This window comes from Pipra filicauda, unplaced genomic scaffold, assembly GCF_003945595.2.
Source record: "Pipra filicauda isolate LSUMZ 115617 unplaced genomic scaffold, ASM394559v2 scaffold555_size307855_pilon, whole genome shotgun sequence".
NCBI classification, from domain to species: Eukaryota; Metazoa; Chordata; class Aves; order Passeriformes; family Pipridae; genus Pipra; species Pipra filicauda.
In genome coordinates, this window is record NW_024104704.1 from 279,598 (window position 1) to 298,996 (window position 19,399).

The 19,399-nt window shown below is 35.0% G+C and overlaps 1 protein-coding gene and 1 long non-coding RNA gene across 2 annotated transcripts in view; one reads left to right on the forward strand and one right to left on the reverse strand.

The window, feature by feature from the left end:
- LOC120324485 overlaps positions 1–19,399 on the forward strand; it is a 35,985-nt gene that overhangs the window by 10,323 nt on the left and 6,263 nt on the right. The window lies entirely within an intron of this gene.
- On the reverse strand, positions 6,495–12,136 carry FGL2 (fibrinogen like 2). The gene is made up of 2 exons (XM_027741761.2): positions 11,389–12,136; positions 6,495–8,799 (listed from the first exon to the last, which is right to left on the reverse strand). Exons 1-2 carry the CDS (start codon positions 12,134–12,136, stop codon positions 8,096–8,098), a joined length of 1,452 nt encoding a protein of 483 aa, XP_027597562.2. The 3' UTR covers positions 6,495–8,095.

Genomic DNA, 19,399 nt, shown 5'->3' on the forward strand with positions numbered 1-19,399 from the left:
CCTTCAATTTTAATAACACATAGTAACATTTCTTAGCCTTGTGGGTTAGGTAAAAATATTAAAAACAACAGAGGTTTGAACAAAGGCCACTCAGTTCATTATGATTTGCTTTTTTTCATCAAGGGTTGCTTCTTTTCACCAAGTGTTTTTTTTATCACCAAGTAGACATCAGCCTATTCTGTTGGTTAGAAGACTGCCATACATTTACTAAATTACTACATTTCCACTTCTTTGAGCCTTTGTTGTTATGTCCTTGAAATAAAGACATTTGCACTGACACTTAATTGAATTTTTTGACTTGTGAATCTTTCCTTGTATCCTGTTTTCTTCCAGTGTTAGAATTAAATCAATCTGCATCATGTCAAGAACTTTCATGGAAAACTACATAGTCTACTATCTGTGTGATGAAAGTAATGTATTGCTTGGATAAGTGCTCCATTAAGATGCAATAAATTATGCTGTTTTCATTTTTATTTTAGTGCATTATAGACCATGTATATATAATCTGATTCTTAAAAGGCAGCAAAAAAAGGTGTTGATTTTTTTCGTGTACATTATCTAAATTTCAAGAGCCATTAACTTTATTAAATGAATATTTTACTAGCAGTTAGCTTCAACAAAGTGGTCTGAATTTATTCTCATTCTTTGCCTGCAAATTTATGATTTTTTTCCAACAGATGGTAATCCATTTAAGATCTTCCTTTATCCTTATATCATCCTCTTTACAATACTACTGTTACTGCTAAAGCAGCAGACAAACTGAAATTGTCATTTGAATGGATAAAGCAACAGAACATGACACAAAATTGGGTTAAATGCTCAAAATGACAAAATCAGTCAGAATGAAAATAAAAAAGACCAATCAACAAATTGCCTCCTGCCCATTCTCCTAATTTTTGTCCATGTAATTTTTACCCTTCTCTGTACTGCATAGTAATATTTTTTTCACTCTGGACACTCAAGTTATGCTTTCCTTTCCTCCACCTGATCCAATTTTAATGGGAACATAAATAAATAAAACATCTGTTGTCATAATGATGCTGTTGATGCTTAGTTTGTAGCCTGTTACAGTCTTCAAATCCTCTTCTGTTGCTTATTTTTGTTTTGTTGCCCAAATCACAATCCCAGACACAAAAAAAGACCCTTACTCTACACATCTTGCCAATTTGACAATGAATCATAGACAGCTACACTCCAGGAACAGTTTTCCATCCACTTTGTTTTTGCAAGATTTCTAAGATTTAGTAAATCTTATGAATTGATGGCAAAATCTAGTGGTTCATCTTTTTGATTCAAAAGACATGGAAAAACTAGTGCTCTACAGGTTCTTTCAGTTAGAAGGAGAAATGGAGCCTAGTATACCTTAATTCTGTTTAGTTAATTCTGTTTATTTATAAGTTGGGTACAAGCTCTTTTTTTTCAGGGAAACGAAACCAAGCCAGTCAACAAACAAACAGAAAAAAAAGGAAGAAATCAAATGATGGGTATCTTCTCCCAGTTTGAGGTCTTTTTACTCAAGGCCATGTCTCATGCCTTTTCTTTCTCTTCCTTTTATTGGTATGTTCTTGGGCTAGAAAGATAGTTCAGTCAAATGTATACCTGCATTTTTAAAACCATACCAGAAAAGTGAGTCTGCAACATTTATCTTGCATGTCTTTGCAGTGGATGCTCTGAAGCAGCTATTAATTCTGTAAAATAGCATACTTGTGAATGGAAAGTGCTTTCCTATTTACCAGATTCAGTGAGCGGGTACCCAATTGGAAGGTACCACAATAGTCCCTTTCTGCTACTGAATATCATGCCTTTATGTGCTAAATCTAAACCTGCAGAAGAATAAACTCCTTTGGGAGATTTTCCTGATTGGTCTATTGCAAGCTGTTGTACTCTGTATCCTATAAAGATAAAATGGTCAGTGCCCCCTGTCTGATACCAGCGCCAAATATTTAATTTTCCTGCTTTTTTGATGGAAATTGTCACTATCATGCTGCATTTCTTTTTGCTGGTGTCCAAGTGTCCAATTGCCATCATGCACCAGAGAGCAGAAAGAACCTTTCATGAATATTTTTCAATACTATTTTGAAGCTCGGAGTGTTTCTGAGATGAATGAATTTACTACCTCTGACTGCTAAAAGTGGTTGAACTGCTAATAAAAATGTTAAGCAAAATCCTGATTCTACTGGAAACATAGAGCAAAATCTCCATGTCTACCAAAAAATCAACAGTATCATGACAAAGACTTGTTTTGCTGCTGCTTATCTGACACTGATTTATGTCGATCCTCTAGCTGGAAGAGCTTTAAAGTCATAGAATGATGCATATATTCAGTGTTTGGCTGTGGTTTAAGGGGAGAAAGATACCTCTCATTTTCTCTTTTTTCTCATCTGTGCTGCAGGAAAGAAGAGAAAGTTGCATAAAGGTTGGCTACAGCTTTCAAATATAAATACTAAGAATCAATATTTCAAATATTTCTTTAGTGGCATAATGATGTCTAACAGTCCCACTTCAGAATATACAACCTTTTCCAATTTTTTTTTTTGCTAACAAACTGGTTGTTAATTCTCTCCTAACTTAGGTTAAATGGTAGGTGTAAACAACTGTCCTGTTTAAAAAAGTCAATACATCTTTAATCCTAGAAAAACTACCTTGGGAGATTAGGATATAATTTTTTTTTTTTTACATGAACATCAATTTAATTTCTGTTCCCCTACACTCTGTAGTAATGTACTGTAATGTACTTTCTGTTATTGTAAAGTATGATCATCAGTATATTTTTGCATAGTAACCATAGCAGTGGATAATTTGTTTCAGTACTCTCCAAACATGTATGTGCTCTATCAAAGATGTAAAAATCCTAACACAGCTGTTGAATGCAAACAACATTTTCAAACTTAAGCTGATCCTGGCACACTTCACATTAAATGCTTCAAAGGCTCCTGGCACAACAAAAAAGCCTATAAATATGTTGGCACAGACAGCTGAGACAGATGTTGTCTCTGCCTCCACCCACAGGAATCCGACTGCTAATTAAATAAACCTTTTTTAACTTTGTTGATGTGGTCACTTGGGAAGTCAGTTAGGGGTTATAATGTGTCTGTAAGCTAAAGTGTGGTTTTTAGCAACAGCTTCCAGCAAGTAAGCAATAGTTTACACAGTGGATGTTAAAGTGATTGGTGGTTGTGATAGGAAAGTTGATTGTTCTAAAAAAAGCTGTAGAGCAGTGAGGTGAGTTACAGGTGCCTTCAAACAGCAGGAATGAGAGTGGAGCCAGTGTAACGTGCTTTTTCTACTGAGAGGTTCTTTTCACCACTAGCAGAAGACACTGTGTGGAAGCAAGGCCAGGAGGTTGTTAGATGTGTTCAAACTATCACAAAACTGGCAGTGTTTCTCTTCATTTCTGAAAAGCCTGTTCAAAAGCATTTATGATGTCTTGTTTCTTCTATGCTGTTATAAAGTCAAGTGCAAATTTCATGCCACACAGAGGAACCACAGCTCCCTAAAGTTGTGAGAGTAGGAGAAGGAGTAACCTTTAACAGTCACATCATCTTGCATTTTAGTCTTTTCTTCATCATTTCTGATACTCTTGAGACTTGACAAGACAAGCATATTTCTATGTTGTTTTCCAAAGCTATCTCCCTCTTCCTGCTTTCTCACCCAAAATACATATTTGAAACAAGGCACTCTTGTACTAAAATTGAGTCTACCTGACTTTGTGTGTCAGCACAACAGTGTGATGAGGAAGCCAGAGCAATGTTAACCAACCATACATTCAATAAAAATGCCCAGTGGTGGAGAATCATCTGTTACACAGGTGAGGTTACTTTAAATGTTAAAAAGTGAATTTCTGATTTACTTTATCAAAAACACCTGTGTCCAAATACTGCTAAATGAACAGAGTCTAAAGTTCTGCATGGGGAAGGATTCTTATATTTGGGTTTAGCATATGGAGGTTGAACTGCAGAGTGCAGCAGAGGGGCTTTTGTACTCTACCTGAAGAAAGGCAGGAGAATTTCTCTTTCTCGAGGTGAATCCTGCTTCTTCATAAAAATCATTAACTCCTTGTTATTCCTTAAATGTATGTGTGTAAAGCCTGCAATTATTTTCTACTGTGTAATTCTAAATGATGGCATACTATTCTTGTAGAAATGTAATCGTAATTAAACTTAGAGTTTGTCTTGATTATATGAATATAATGAAGTATTTGCGGATATTTTTTCCAGTTACTAGTTTCTAAATGGGTTCTTCTTTTACTGAGATCAGAAAAATCTGATGAACAAGGACTTGAAAAATAATATTGATTCATACACTGTTCTCATGACATGTGTGAGGCTTGGACTTGACACATCATCTTAAAACATTGTTTTCTGTTTCTGGTTACCAAATTAACTTCTGTCAGAAGAATTGTAACTCTATGGAAGTTTAATTAAAGCTATGAATGAGATTGCTTTAGTAAATGAAATGTTTGTCTTTAGTAGGGCCTGTAGATGGTATTGCTCAGCCATTTTTCTTTGAAACTTAGGTGAATGTCTTCAGGCCCATATGTACCATTTCCTCTTATTTCCTGAACAAAAAGGAACACAGAACAATTTTTTTTTTAAGTATTTTTAAGTCCTCTTTCTTTGTAGGCCAGTATTTAATTATTTTCTCATCTTTTTTCCTCTATGAAAACTCAAAGTTAATCCTTCCTGTTTTGATTTTTCTATGACATGTAAGTCATAGAAGCTAAGTAAATTTGGTGTTTGTTTCTTTGGTTTGGTTTTGGTTTAATTTATAAACAAGGTCTAGGTATGGATTGAGGACCATCTTAATTCATTTTCCAAATAATCAATAAAAGCAAGTTTGTTTTCCACCAATTTATCAAGCTACCTGTTCTCAGCCCTGAGTTTGACTGCAGTCTTTCCCAATAAACACCATTAGGGAAACAGGTATTTCCATTAAAAAGGGAAGGAAAAAACATCACTGCTTTAAAATCTTCATTTCTTCTCTGGTTTATTTTTTTTCTATTTTTTTCTTTGGTTTTATTTAAGCAATGCATAGAAAGCCAAGACATGACAGTCTGCTTGGCTGATCACATTGAACAGATGGGTTTATGTCTTTATTTTTTGGAAACAACCCGTAGGAATTTTGCTAGCAAACCCACTGTTAGTAATCTTCTCTAAAATTCCCAGTTTAAATATTAGCAAGATTAAAAGCACAAGTGTTTTCATAAAGATTATCAGTGTCACCTGTTTTCCATAAAGTGAAATACACAGTTTGAATTATTAAGCCTTAGTCAGAGATCAAGTGCTTTTTGCTTGTATAAAAAACTGTGTGCTTTAATTTGAGGTAATATTTGTATTCACATGCTTTGATGTTGCTTGCATTTGACCTGAAAGGTCAGAGTAGGTTAGTTTGCCTCTTCTCTTTCATATTAAAGATAGAGGTTGTGTAAACCCATGATTGGGCAATTACTTTTTTCGCTTCCAAAATATGAGTAGTTTCAAAAAAATGTCTGAGATTTCAGCCTTTGGTATTATCTGGCAGCTGAAGTGTCATAAAGCAGATCTCTAAGGAGCTATCATTATTAGCAATTACTCTCCTGGCACATCACATAGTCATCTGTGTTGGTTATGTGTGTTTTCTTATTGCTTCAATTTTTGCAGAAAATCAATAAAACTATTTATGACAAGTTTTTTGTATAGTTCCCATGTACATCTATGACAGTAGTACAGCTTTAACAGTGTGACATAATTTTATTACACCAAGGAAGAACAAAAATAATGTTTTCAACAACACTTTGTAAAACCAGTACACATTTACAGAAGTTCAGCTACAACAGTTCCAGGCAGGTAATATTCAAATTTGTGCAACAGCATTACACTTTGTTTTTCCTTTCTTTTTTTAATAGCTTCAGACAAGGCTTTTGCAGGTGATATTAGTCACATTTATTATTCTGTTAAAAATCCTGTGTTTTGTGAAGTTTTCTTCAAACAAGATTAAAAAAGAATAATTTCTAACAACTTAACAGGAAAAAGCCATTTTCAAGTAGAAGCTTGTAGATACTGGAAGTCATACTTAGCTAGTTACCATATAATGAATAGGAGCAAATTGTGCATTTAATGCAAAATTAATAAATATAATCATATGCAATTAGATATTTGCCCTTTTAACTAGTTGGTTTTTTGTTTTGTTTAGACAATTCTTTTTTATCCCAAAATAAATATTCTATAGATTCAAAACACATTCTCAAGGAAAGATTATACATCTTGCAATTAAACTTTTTCATTGCTCTTAAAAATTGAAATATAATAAACCAAATTACACTTGATTTATCCTTCAAAGTATTTACTTCTTTAAAATATATATTAATATTTTACAATTTTGTAATTGCCAGTGTTCTTCATTTGCATAAATTATAACCAAAATATTTTTGTTATAATCTTAAAAAAAAAGTAAAGGTCATATTTGTGAAGTATTAGGTCAGATGTATACCTATATTGTGTGTATACTTCCTTTAATGTCTCTTTTAAACAAAAAGTCTATACCAGCAATGACCACACTTTAACTAGTAAAGAAATAGTTTTAGTGTAGTTTTTCTGCGTCTCAAGATTTGTTTAAGCAAGATGGTGGAATAGCCTCTTGCTAAGATAAATTGCATCTCCACTCAGAATGTTGATCACTATATTTGTAGAGACATGGCCCAGATACACAGTCAAATTTGTGCTCACTATCTACAGTGTGAGCTTTAATAACAGTATCCCTAAATGGCAATTCCTGAAGTATTTGACAATTTGATTTTTTCGTTTGTTACATTTTAGAAAAAAAGTCTTACCTTGCATATTCTCTTTTTTCCTTAGAATTGCCAGTGGGTTTTTATGTTTCTGTGGCTACGAAAGGGGTAGTCTAGAAATGGGGAGAACAGTCTTTTTATATATTTCAAAACATTTATAATATTTCTTGTAATTTTAGGGCCTAATGATACTTAGATTGAGAAGTATTAGGATGAAAGCTTGAGTCTCTACAAGAGCATCTTGTAACATTTGGCTTACCTAAAAGATTCAGGAGAAAGCAAAATGGCTCTGGAAACTTAGTATGTATTTAGAGGCATTAATGCAAAGACATGGATTCTTCTTGATGTGTCTTTCTCTTACCTGTCTACCTGCCTATATAAATGTGCAGTAAGCTACACAATAGCTCCTTCCTCACACAAGCAACAAGTAGGGCCTTGAGCTTGAATGGAGGAACCAAAAAGAGCAAGAATGTTGTCGTTCATTACGTGCTCGCTACATGTGTAGATGTGGCACTTGGGGTTGGGGACAGGGTTTAGTGGTGGACTTGGCAGTTCTATATTAACAGTTGAACTTGATGATCTTAAAGATCTTTTCCAAATTAAACGATTCGGTGATTCTATAGTTATTTCCACTGCTTTTATTCAATTCTTCCACCAACTTCTTTGAAAAAGCTTTGATAAAGAGGATGAGATTTGAGGAATCATCTTCATTTTCTAAGTTTTCTCCAAGTCTTTTTTCATGTATTTGGGCAAACTATGTGGCCCTCTATTTTTCTAGTCCTTTAAAAATAATAATTTGTAGTACTTTTCCTAATTTATATTGATATTGCCATGGTATACCTTTGAAGTTGTAAAGGATAGATGATAGAAAAAGGCTGCTCCAGAGACACTGGTTTTTATTCTAAGCGTTGACAAATTTATATGTTATTAATTATACCTATGAATTGTGTTAAATTGGGTTAAAATGTAGGTATTCATTCAGACACAATATGTGGAAGACCATTGAAAAGTTTTAAATCATAGAATGTGATATATCACAGTCAGTAAAAGCACCAAAAGCAATGTTTAGAATATTTACATAATGATACCAAGACTTATCTGGTGTTAAATTTTAGCAATAACTATTCAGATACTTTCATGCTGGTTTTAATATATTATATGGGTCAAACTGTCTCTAAAAAGTTATGTGGAAGTATGTTGCTTTGTCTAGAACAATTTTATGCCAAACATAACTGAATACTTGAATTCTGAGTATAATACTGAGTAAGTACGATGTTGAGTGCAATCCAATGCAAACTAGTTAAGAGAAATGTAACTGCACAAAAATCATTAGACAAAACTTTTGGGTCTGATCATGATTTTTACTGATTTAAAGGCTTGCCTATATCCAGTGGGAATATCATCAGAAATACCATGCCATGTACCCCAGAAGATGCCGTTGCGAACACCTTTGTATTTCTTGTGGTAGTACTTGCCATTGAGGTTGGCTGACAAGCAGGCATCAAACCACCAGCCAGAGCTGTAGTAGGCGCCGCAGTTTCCTGAAGGATACCTGTCGTTGTCCTTGTCTGGAGTTGTAAAGAACTTTTGGTCATGGTTGTAATGTTTGCTGTAGTGAAGGGCGTCTCCTGCTGTGCCGCTGTAGCCGTGAACGCTTAGGCGGTACTTCAGGTACTCGTTGGCCACGTAGAAGTGTTCGTATTTCGCATACTCTCTGATTCCATTGAAGTCTTCGAGATCAATTCGCAGTTGCATTTCTTGGCTCTTTGTCAGGAGGTGAATTCTGTCATTCCCCAGCCAAAACTCCCTGCTGAGGTTTCCAAAGCCATTTTTGTAGTCATTCCAGGTTCTGTTGAAGTTAGTGCTGCCATCCTGACGCCGCTGCAGCACTGTCCAGCCACCTCCATTTGTTTGCATGTCGCAGTAAACTTCAAAGCTCTCATTTCTGGGGTCAGGACTAATCCTGTAGATTCCATTACTCCTTTTACCTGCTGTGTAATGGTCAGCACAGTCTCTCTGCATTATTTGTATAACTGGTGGAAGAAGAGACGGTGTTAGAATGAACAGAATTTCAATTTTAAAAAGAAATAAAATTTTTACCCAGACTGATGTGGCATGTACAACTTGGAATGAAGAGACTTTTACACTGGAAATAATATTGCAGCAATTTCAGTTCTAAGGAGAAACAGATTTTTTCCTTCTATAATAGATGCCACCTAGGATCATCAGATAGCTGTCCAAAAAACCCCATTTAAATGACTTTTTGTATCAACTTGCCAAATATTACGGGCATTTTGCTGGTTTGCTTTACCTTTCCTCCTTTTCTCTGCTCTTCATCCTATTATTACCTCCCGTCCATATTTCTGATGCTTTGTGGTTACACACTTGCTGCTTTTTATGTTTAAATGTATACAATCACACCCTGTCTGTAGTTATCTGGCAGTGTGTCAGAGAAAGAACTTTGTCCACATGACAATGATGTTATTCTGGCTGTCGTTCAGTTAACATAATCTGATAGAGAACATAACATCCTTAGGAATGTTTCATGTGTTAATGTTGACTGTACTTTAGGAAGCAGGAAAAAAGTAATAAAATTGTCACATCTATTGTAGTAATCATGTGATTCCTAGAAAGATGAAGCTGGAAAAGCGATGGTGCTTTCCTGTGTATGTGGCATTGCTGGCTTTACAGAAAGGAAGAATGTTGGCATCTACTATTAACACGGCTTTTTCCCACCAGTGGGTGATGTGTTTTATTCAGAAGAAAAATACCCCCAGGTTTTTCCTTCAGACTGAAAGTCCATTTTTGATCTACAGTGTCATCCAGTAATGTGATTCTATTCAACAGCATGATATTAGAATTCCATGTTCTTAAGTAATACAGAGAGCTCTCAGAAGTTCTGAGTTAAGAGTCAAAACCATAATGTTTATTCCTATTGCAGATCTGAATTTATGGGCATGTTCATTTGCAGGCTTGGATTGTAATTTTTCCTGGAATATTTAAACAATTAATCTACTTCTTGAAAGGGAGAAGTGTTCTCAGGCTGCAGCAGGGAATAAGACCCAGGACTTCTTGTTTGCCCACAAACTGGAAATTTATGAAACCAGAAAGTATAGGAATTAAAGGCTTAACAGTCAAATCTAAATCCGCAATGCTTTCTAATTTATTTCATTGAATTTTGTATCAGATCTTTGGTGGACTGAGTTTCAGACCAGATACTGACAGAGAATATACTTTTCAGGCAAAATTCTTATATAATCCAATTCAATTCCTATTTAAATAAAGTTTTACTGTTTATTTCAGTGGATGCGGGAATAGATCCTACATAGGAAAAAGTTGTAGCTGTTGTCCTTGCTAGTTTTCATAATGAATATATTGCTGCTATGAGAGCTTTTAGCATGTTGCTGTAAAATATAAGAAATATCTAAATGATCATATGCTGTGAACACTACTCAACATTTCAATATGTGTAAGGAATATCTAAAATTAATTTAGTCTGTTATGAAGTACTGTACTCGAATGTGATTCATTGCCCTTTATCAATATAACAAAAAAAAATATCACTCATTCTTTTTGTAAATGTTTTATATCTGAATTAAAATAAATTGATTTTAACACTGATTTTTATCTGATTTAAGCTGATTGCATATATAGTAAAAACATTACCTTTATTATTACTTATTTTCTGAAACACCTGGAGATCCTTCTATTTTCAATATGGGTAGACAGAAGAACAGTTTTATTTTAAACTTGAATGGTAAGCAATAGAGGCTTAAATAGTGTAATGCAGCCTGATCTGTCTCTGTTTTGTCTCTCGAGAGCCCTATCTTCATATCTTTGATATCTAAGTGGTAGAATACACTGACAAAGTACTGAACATTTCCTGTTTTCAAAGATTTTTACATAGATATAAAAACTTTATGACTTTATAAAAACCCTTGATCTTGCCTTAGTAACAGTCAACATCAGAAAGAAATTATTGGTTCTATTTCATGATTTAATTAGGACAACTAAAAAGTAAAAGAAAAAAGTGTTCATCAGTGATAACACCTCTTTCTGTTTTATGTTGCTTATATATTAAATTAATGCAAAGGATTTAGTATTAAAATGATGGTATATATGTTACACAGTCAAGAAATACTGTTAATAAGTTTTTTAGCTGGGCCTTTCACATGTTTGCTGTGATGATAAAAAATTATTTTACTATCCATCTGTTAAAAACGAAACATTTTAATAGATTCATTTTACCCCTTCTAATTCAAGAGGAAAACATGTGTAGTTCACTGATGTTTAATGTCTTTAATGAAGGGTATTACGGTGTAAAATAATGTTGATTTTTCACATTTACCAATTGAATTGCAAAAAATTGTCCTTAAAAAAATTAATGTTTTAGATCCTTAGTGAAGTCCAATTCTAGGAGGGACCGAACACCTGCAGCTCTCAGTAACCCTCTAGTGGCTGCTGAAATGTTTTACAGGAGTATAAATAAACACTAAAAGAGCAGATACTTGTGAAGTTAGTAGCACAGCTATTTGGTTAAAATATATTTTAAATTGTTTACCTAATATTAGTAAAAGGCACAGAAAGCTTATACAGGCAGTAAGAATTAACAGGTTACATACCAGGTCTTGATTGCATTGCTGGACACTTAGAAGAACATTTGTTATCCAGGTTGTTCACAGCAAACGTTAAATTTGCAACCTTACTGTCAACATAATGTTCTACATTGTTCATATTTATGAGGCTCAATCTCTCTAAACGACCCTGCAGTGTCTGAATCTGACTCTTTGCATTTTTTAAGCTGGTTGCCATTCTGTTAACTTTGCTTTGCAGTTCCTTTACTCTGTTATCTGGGATTTCACTGTTTGCTGCTGGAGTTTCTGCATTAGGTAGCAGGAATTCATTACTACTGTCTCTTTCTTGGTTGTCATCTGCCTGCAGCTTGCAATCTTGGCAGCATTTCTTCAGCTTGTTTACTGCTTCTTTAAGGTTCTGTACTTCTTTGAGAGTCTTCTCAAGCAGTCTGAATTCTTTGGGTAACTGGATGGTCATCGGAGGCAGATTTATCTGATAAGGACAATCCTCTCCTTCATCACATTTCCGATTAGTTTTGAGCTTTATAGGACAAGTCTCTGTAACTTTTGCTTCTTTAGCATTCTCTTCATCTTCTAAAACAACTGCAGAGACATTTGTGAAAGCAAGGAGAGTTGTCTTCAGCAAGACTGTGAAAACGAGGAGCTTCATCTTCACTGAGAATCGAGCAGTATGAGGAAGTATGCAAAAGTGGAACAACTTTATAAGGGCAGCTTGAAGCCTGTGAGTTATCAGACTGCCTACACTGTTCTCAGAAATGGGTGGGAGTGCTTGCATCACGGGTGATTAATAGCAGAGCAGAGTAGGTAGTGCTTGCAAGAGTAGCACATTTCAGTCAGTATTCCTGACTCAGAGCTAGTGTATGTAAGCAAAGTGATGAAATGCATGTGTGCTGGTCACTTATTGTAGTTTAATTTCATTCCTTCTTGTACATGGGTTTTCTTTTTGGGGAAAAATAATCATCCAGCCATCTATAACAGTCTTCTAACATCTGTTTCTTAACATTTGAGTGTCTAAAGCTTGTTCTCTAACCCAGACTATAATTTTAACACAGCAGGTGGAAAAAGTAAAAACCAGCCCCTTTCCCGTTAGAGGTTTATCACAGCAATAGCTTCACTGACACTCAGTCCCCTTCTTCCTAAAACTTTTCTTATAACTTAATAGATGTATTCATGAAAATGTTGAAACACACATATAGTTTTGATTCCAAACATTTTTCAGGATGGAGTCACAAACTCAGGAGGATGAGCAGCACTTTCTTCTTCCTACTTTGCCTAACCCACCTTAAAATAGTTGTCTGGAATATTCATAATTTGTATGGCACATCACTGCTAAAAATCACTGTTATCTGATTCTGCGTACTTCTAATTGAACCTTTCTAAGTGAAGGGAAGTGAACTTAAGACAGTTCCCCCTTTGATGCATGGGATCATAGCTGTTGGAAACCCAAAGCAAATCCTGGTGTTCTGAATAATGTCCTGAATTCTAAATCTAAAAGGAGGCAGAGAGCTAGGGAAGGAACTCTCATCAGTTTGGGGTATTGCTCTTCTTTTTATTGTGCCTCGTATCAGCTTTCAGAGTTCATCATGTACTTTACATGACTAATCACACCAAAGTAGTTCTTCTCCAGGTGACAGCTGCCATATACTCCCTTATTTTTATTTTACAGCCACCTTTGCTATTCTCATGTGATGCCTATGCAGTTTTAATGATCTATGTCATTTTCCTTGTGCCTCAAAGCAAGGCATGGATGTGTCTTTATGCATTCACAACTTGGTCGAAAACCAAATAACTTGCATGAGTAAAGGTATTTACACCAGTTCTTGTTTAATTAGTCAAATATGAACCATTTAGTTCCTTAAACCCTATTTGAAATTGCTCATAATACAGATTAAATATTAAACAGACATTAGTCACGCCTATAATCCACAAGTTCATGATGTCTGTAACGTTACTGGCTTTTATACACACTACATGATTATATTGATATTACAGGAGTGAGGCTTGGTAAAAAAACCTACTCATCCCACCTGCTGCAACACTTCTTTCAAATCTCTGCATAGCACTTTCTTGGGAGATGGTTTTGAATCTACCTTTCCCGTCTTCTAAATGAACATCCCGAAACCTGCCATGGTGCTTTTAGTAATGTAGCTATACTGAGTCTCTCTCCCTTTCGGATCATGATAGTTTCCCAGCAATGAGGTGAAAGAACCCCTCACTCAGGTTTAAGATACGGACATCACTTTGGTTTTGTTAAAAATGTCTCAAAACTGAAATGTTTGTAACATGTATGATTTTAATTTGTGAGCAAATTTTTTTAATTATTCATTTAATTAATAGGATGCTAATTTCTTATTGTATCAGTGTAAAGCCAGGTATTTACAGAGGAAATGGAGGAAAGCTATACCAGCCTCTTTTGAGGGGCTTTAGAAATAGAATAGAATTCCTAAATCCTTGTTATTTGGGAAGCCCCTTCTCCCCCACACTGTTGTTTGTTCACTTTACAATGAACTCTACTATCTGCTTTGTGGCTTTAAACTGGACAAACTGTTCTGTATCTGTAAAATTAATAATAATTATCCTTGGTAGACCACATTGTATGAGTTGCCTTGAAATTTTTAAATGCATATTGAATATTGTTGTAATTTGTGACTGCTGTACTGCATTGAAAGCCAGAAATATCATTAAAATTTTGTAACATCTAGAAGGGCAGAAATTTCTAGTAATAGTGAATGTTATAAAAAAGAAAGTTCAGATAGTAAGGTGAGGTATCTGAGCTTTTCAAACATCTTTATCCCAATACATCCATTCCTTGGCCCCATACATACCTTCCTTCTGGGATATTTGCTTCCTCCTTTATGTGAGGCTTCAGTAACTTGAGTTGCTCTGCTATGCTCCGGATTTCATTATTAGTCTGATGTTCTGCTGCTAGGCTGTCAGCAGTCTGTTTGGAGTCCAAAAGATCCATTTTTCCCATGCAACTTCTCATGTGTCCATGAGAACACATCAGAACACAAAAAGAAAGGCAGTCTTATTCCATTTTGATTTTAGTTGTTAATATTTAGATACAGATTACACAGAACTAGTAGCTGTGTGACTTTCATACCTGTTGAAATTGGTCATTGCTTTATTTATAAATTCTGGCAATAGGCAGAAAGGCAGCACTGACATAGAGCATATAAGTAGTAGGTTAGATATTTATATAAGCAATTGTAAATGTAATACATATTATAAAAGTCATGTGGTCAAAGAATATCACTCCTTCTGTTAAGGTGAGGACCATATTTGTGAAAAAACAGGTCCATGAAACTAAATTCTTATTATTTCTGTTCCTTTCCTGACATCTGAAGGTCTGCCTGCCCAAAATCTACGATTTACTGCTAAATATTTTCTTTATCTGTAGCCATAGAAGATGCTGTAGTTGGCTCAGTATATGGGGCGAATAAAGCGGAATGCACTTCAAGAGTGATGACATACCAGATACAAAAGCCTCTCCCTGATATTTTGATTCCTGCAAACCTGCTCCAATAAGACCAGCAAGTGTAAGAGTGGATCTTACTTTTGAGATTCACAAAGAGGTGACAGCAGGAAAGCTGTACCCTTTCCCAAAATGCCAGTCTCCTATGCCCTCTCTTTCTGAGCCGTATGAGACACAATTGGCCACCAGATGCATTATTTTTATCCCGATTTTTATATTTTTCATGTAGGGATCACTCTTTCCCATGAACTGGGGAACAAAACTACTGTTATGAACTTTGTCTTGGGAAAGAATTTGTGATATTATCTTTCCTAGCCATTATTTGTTAGTTTTAGAAGGCTTTTTAGCGGTTTATTTTTCATTAAAGGAAGTCTGGCTCATCCATCTGTAAATAAGAAAGTAAAATTGTAGACATTCTATGTAAGGCAATACAGTGCTGTATCTACCATAAGTAGGTGTATTTATGATTTTCATGCATGTCTTTACCCCCATGCTTAATTTTGTCCTGTTTATGTAGCATCATCTGCAAATAGCTTTTTTCACGTGAAATACTTTGTAATAGACTATGAGCCTTTCAATGGTATATTGATATAAAACACTCCATGTCAGAATAAAGTGAGTAGATATTAATAACTTCTCATGCTCATTTATTTGGTTTCTGACTTTTCTGAGTTCCTGGCTTGTTATATTTAGAATCAATGCAGGCAAGTCACTTTTCTTTAGACAGCAAAATTCAAGGAACCATAAACCCTATGCCCTCACTTTGTGAAATAAAGATATGCTATATTTAAAAAGTGCACTCAGTCTTCCTATTCATCACATTTATGGTTTTCTTGGAATAGGAAAGAGGGCAAAATCATTTGTGAAGCATTCATTAAAATAAAAAAAAATCACTTTATCAAATTATTTAAATTATTTTAACTTCCAAATAGAAATGGCTTAGAAAGGCAATTTTGTTTTCCTGTAAAAATAGCACTTTTGAGGGAAAACAAGCATACATATAAGTATCATCTTATACAAATGTACTTGTTACTTTGTTATAATTTTACTTGTCACAAACATCAGGAGATAAATGCCTGACTGTATTTGTGCAATCAATAGTCTCGTGGCTTCAAGTATTGTTTATTACCTAAATAAATGTGGAGAAAACTCAGTAACAAATCTTTTTCTTCTTGAAAAGCTAATGAATAAACTTCTTCTATGGACTTCTCATACTTATCCTAAGAAGTCTACTTCTTGTAATAGATGTATGTAGTTACAGATGAGAGGGATTCCACCTTATTTTATAACTCTAACTACAGCATTACTTTTAAAACCTTACTGCTTTTTTCTTTACTTTCTACCGTCATAACCTTTCTCTAGAATAATGATTTAAGCAAGGCATGTAATTCCCTAAATATCTGCAGCATAGCTATTCCTATGTGTACTTTCACTGTTTCCCAATCTACAAATGGAATGCAGAAATGCATTCTGATAACAATTTATTGTGTAACTAAATATTTACAGTCTTAAATTAGTGATTTTTATCTTCTTGTTTTAAAATACGTAGAAATATGTCCTGAAGCCTGAAATATTGTTTAGTAGAGAAATTATAGATAATTTTGGAAGTGTTAGTTTTCCATAACTCTGTATTAATATTTGATGCATATTGAAAAATGCACAATGACTGCATAAAAAGTGTAAAGATGGTATTTTCTGGGCATATATAAATTGTGATGCAACACTTTACATTAAAATCAGAGTTTAGGTCATCTAAACATCTGGTGTTTGGACTGAGCTCAGTAGTCATCTTTGGCTCTCACTATAGTCAGAGGCAACTAAGAGCCTCACCGAGAATGTTTCTTAGTTCTTATAAATGCTGGAAAGCAGTCTGAAATAATTTAACGAGTTAAATTTTATTATTAAAATGATTAGAGTCTTAAATACACTGACTTAATTATTAATCTCTATTCTGGCACTTATTTTTGCCTTCCTTATGCTTTCTGAAGTCTAAAGGCAATGTATTTCAATCTTTAACTGCATGGTTTGGGAATAATATGCAAGTGAGACAAAGTAAGGTAGACAGTGTTTAGACTCAGTATACTTCGGGACAAGTCATTATCCTCTTTTGGGTAAAAATTATAAAGCTGTTGGTACATCAGCTGAATACAGGGAGTATCTTATAACTGGTGCAATATATATTCAGCCACTGCATCCTTATTCAGTCGCTGCTTTTTTAAAATTTGACGGGGCAGGGCCCTGAGGTGACCTGGTCTAACTTTGAAGCTATCCCTGCTTTGAGCAGGAATTTGGACTAAATGGCATCCAGAAGTTCCTTCCTGCCTTAAATTTTCTGACTTAATTCTCTCATATGTTACACGGAATTTATTCTTTATGTTGTAATAATAATTATGTAAACGTAGCATTCTGGAAAATGAAGTGCATGCTTTAAGCCCTGTAGGAAAGCAGTGAAGATGGTAAAAACTGTCCTGTGTATTGTTTAGGGAATCAGATGAAATTGTTACAGAAGTCCTTAGGACTGTTAAATTCTCTGGCATCAGGACTGGGAGTTTTTGTAGCAGTTTTCTTGTGTTTTTTTCAAGATTGCCAGAAAGGTTACAAACACAAACTGTATAGACTTTTAATTGTTTTTCCTTCATTTTTTTATGCTCCATCTTGAAGTAGCCAGGACATGATCTTCAGTAGTAGTGAGAAGTCATAGTTACCAACTTCCTCTGAGCCACGGGCTGAACTTGAGGAGGAATCTTTTGTTCCCCTAGTGCATTATCATGGGTCCACAATTTTGCCTAGGTAATTTGGAGGTATATTTGGAGGCAAGCCAAACACCAGCAGATATCCCCAGCTCTGTGATTCTGTGGAGACTGGCAGCCAGCCATATGGACAGAAATGCACGAGTCATAGCCTGGGTTCAGCCTGCTTGTACCTGTTGTGCCTCTGCAATGTAGAAACAATGGCTGAGAAGATGGTGCCACCCTCTCCCTGCAATAAGGAACACCTGCGCTGTGTGGTAAGTGTCAAACAGCCTGGACTAAATGAGGATTTTGACAGAGGATGCAGAGCTCTCTGTTCAAAGAGGACACTTATCCTTTTTCTTTCCTGAATGCTTAAACTTTTAAATATTATACAAAGGAGGTAAGAAAAGCCCTTCAAATAAACAACACAGAAAGAACATTCCAAACCTGACATAGCAGACTGGTCAAAAGAGCCGTATGACAAGTGGCTAATACTATACTGAAATCCTGAGTGTATACAAACTAATCCCTTGATATTTTTCTCTTGTCTCCTATTACGAGGCAAAGGAGTTGTTTAATGAGACATTTCAGATATTGGAAATAAGCAAATTAATATAAAATGCTGGATATTCAATGTGTTAAAATAACATTAAATGTAGTCACAATGTCTTGTTATAGTTACAAAATCCGCAGCTTAGCATGAAGAAGTGGAAAGTGTTACTATTCCATTTGAGCTTAGAATACATTTTAGTTGTTTTGCAGTATCTGCAAAATTAGAAACACATGTTAGCTACATCATTTCTCCAAAATGCAGAGATCCTAGGTACTGTTGAAATTAAGTCTTTTCTAGGAAGCCTCAAGTGTTTCACTTTCATAATGATTATGAGCAATTGATGTTAATCAGTAATTTCTTGGTGGCGACTATATTTATCTTCCATGCTTATTTGGGATGTTTTTTATCAAAAGAGTGTGAGCAACCAACATTCAGATTGCCTCATCTACTTAAGTTTAAAATTTGGCTGAGTTTTATTAATTTCTGTAGAGTCCCAAAAGAATTTTTAAAAGCCTTGAAATTCAAAACGGGAAATGTTCCTAGAGTTCTTATTTATGTCACATTTGAGTTACATAAAACCTCATTTGAAATTTCAGATGAGTTCCTTGGTGTATTACTTTGAGTTGACTGTCAGGAAGGACTGAATATGTTAAAGTGGAGAATGTCCAATGCACATAACGTGGAAGCGAGGAGGCATTGATATAGTTAGGACCAAATGTCACTGTTTTTGCTCACATGGAAGAGTACCTCCTTTATCAGGTTGGCCTTCTCCCTTCTGTGGTTTTAATTCCCATTTGTATTCTGATATCTTCTCTTTCTTACTGACATCTCATGTATCACATATCTCTATATCCAGACTTGGAGAAACTACTGTGGTCTTACATCCTGAAGTCAAGCTCAAAGGATATTCAAGAGGACCCTCAGATAGTGTGTAACCCCATATAGTGCTCATTTTTTCTTGGAATTTTCTTCAGGATATTTTGTGCAGAGCTCTGATGGGGAGCTGTTGGTAGCAAGCAATTATGAACTTATTACCAGTGTGGGGATAGAGAGAAGTTATTCAGGTGCATAGAATAACTCTTTGAGCATAAACAGTTTCTGTTTTTCTCATGGATCCCTATATTTAAGATTCCTGCCCAGAGCCAGAAAAATCCATGTAGAGCTAGAAAAATATGAAGGATATGCCCTTCCCTTTCACATTTTCAGAAAAATTTTCCTCCACATTTTCTATCATAGGACAGGATTATCCACGACTTTACTTCATGGGATTTTTCATGG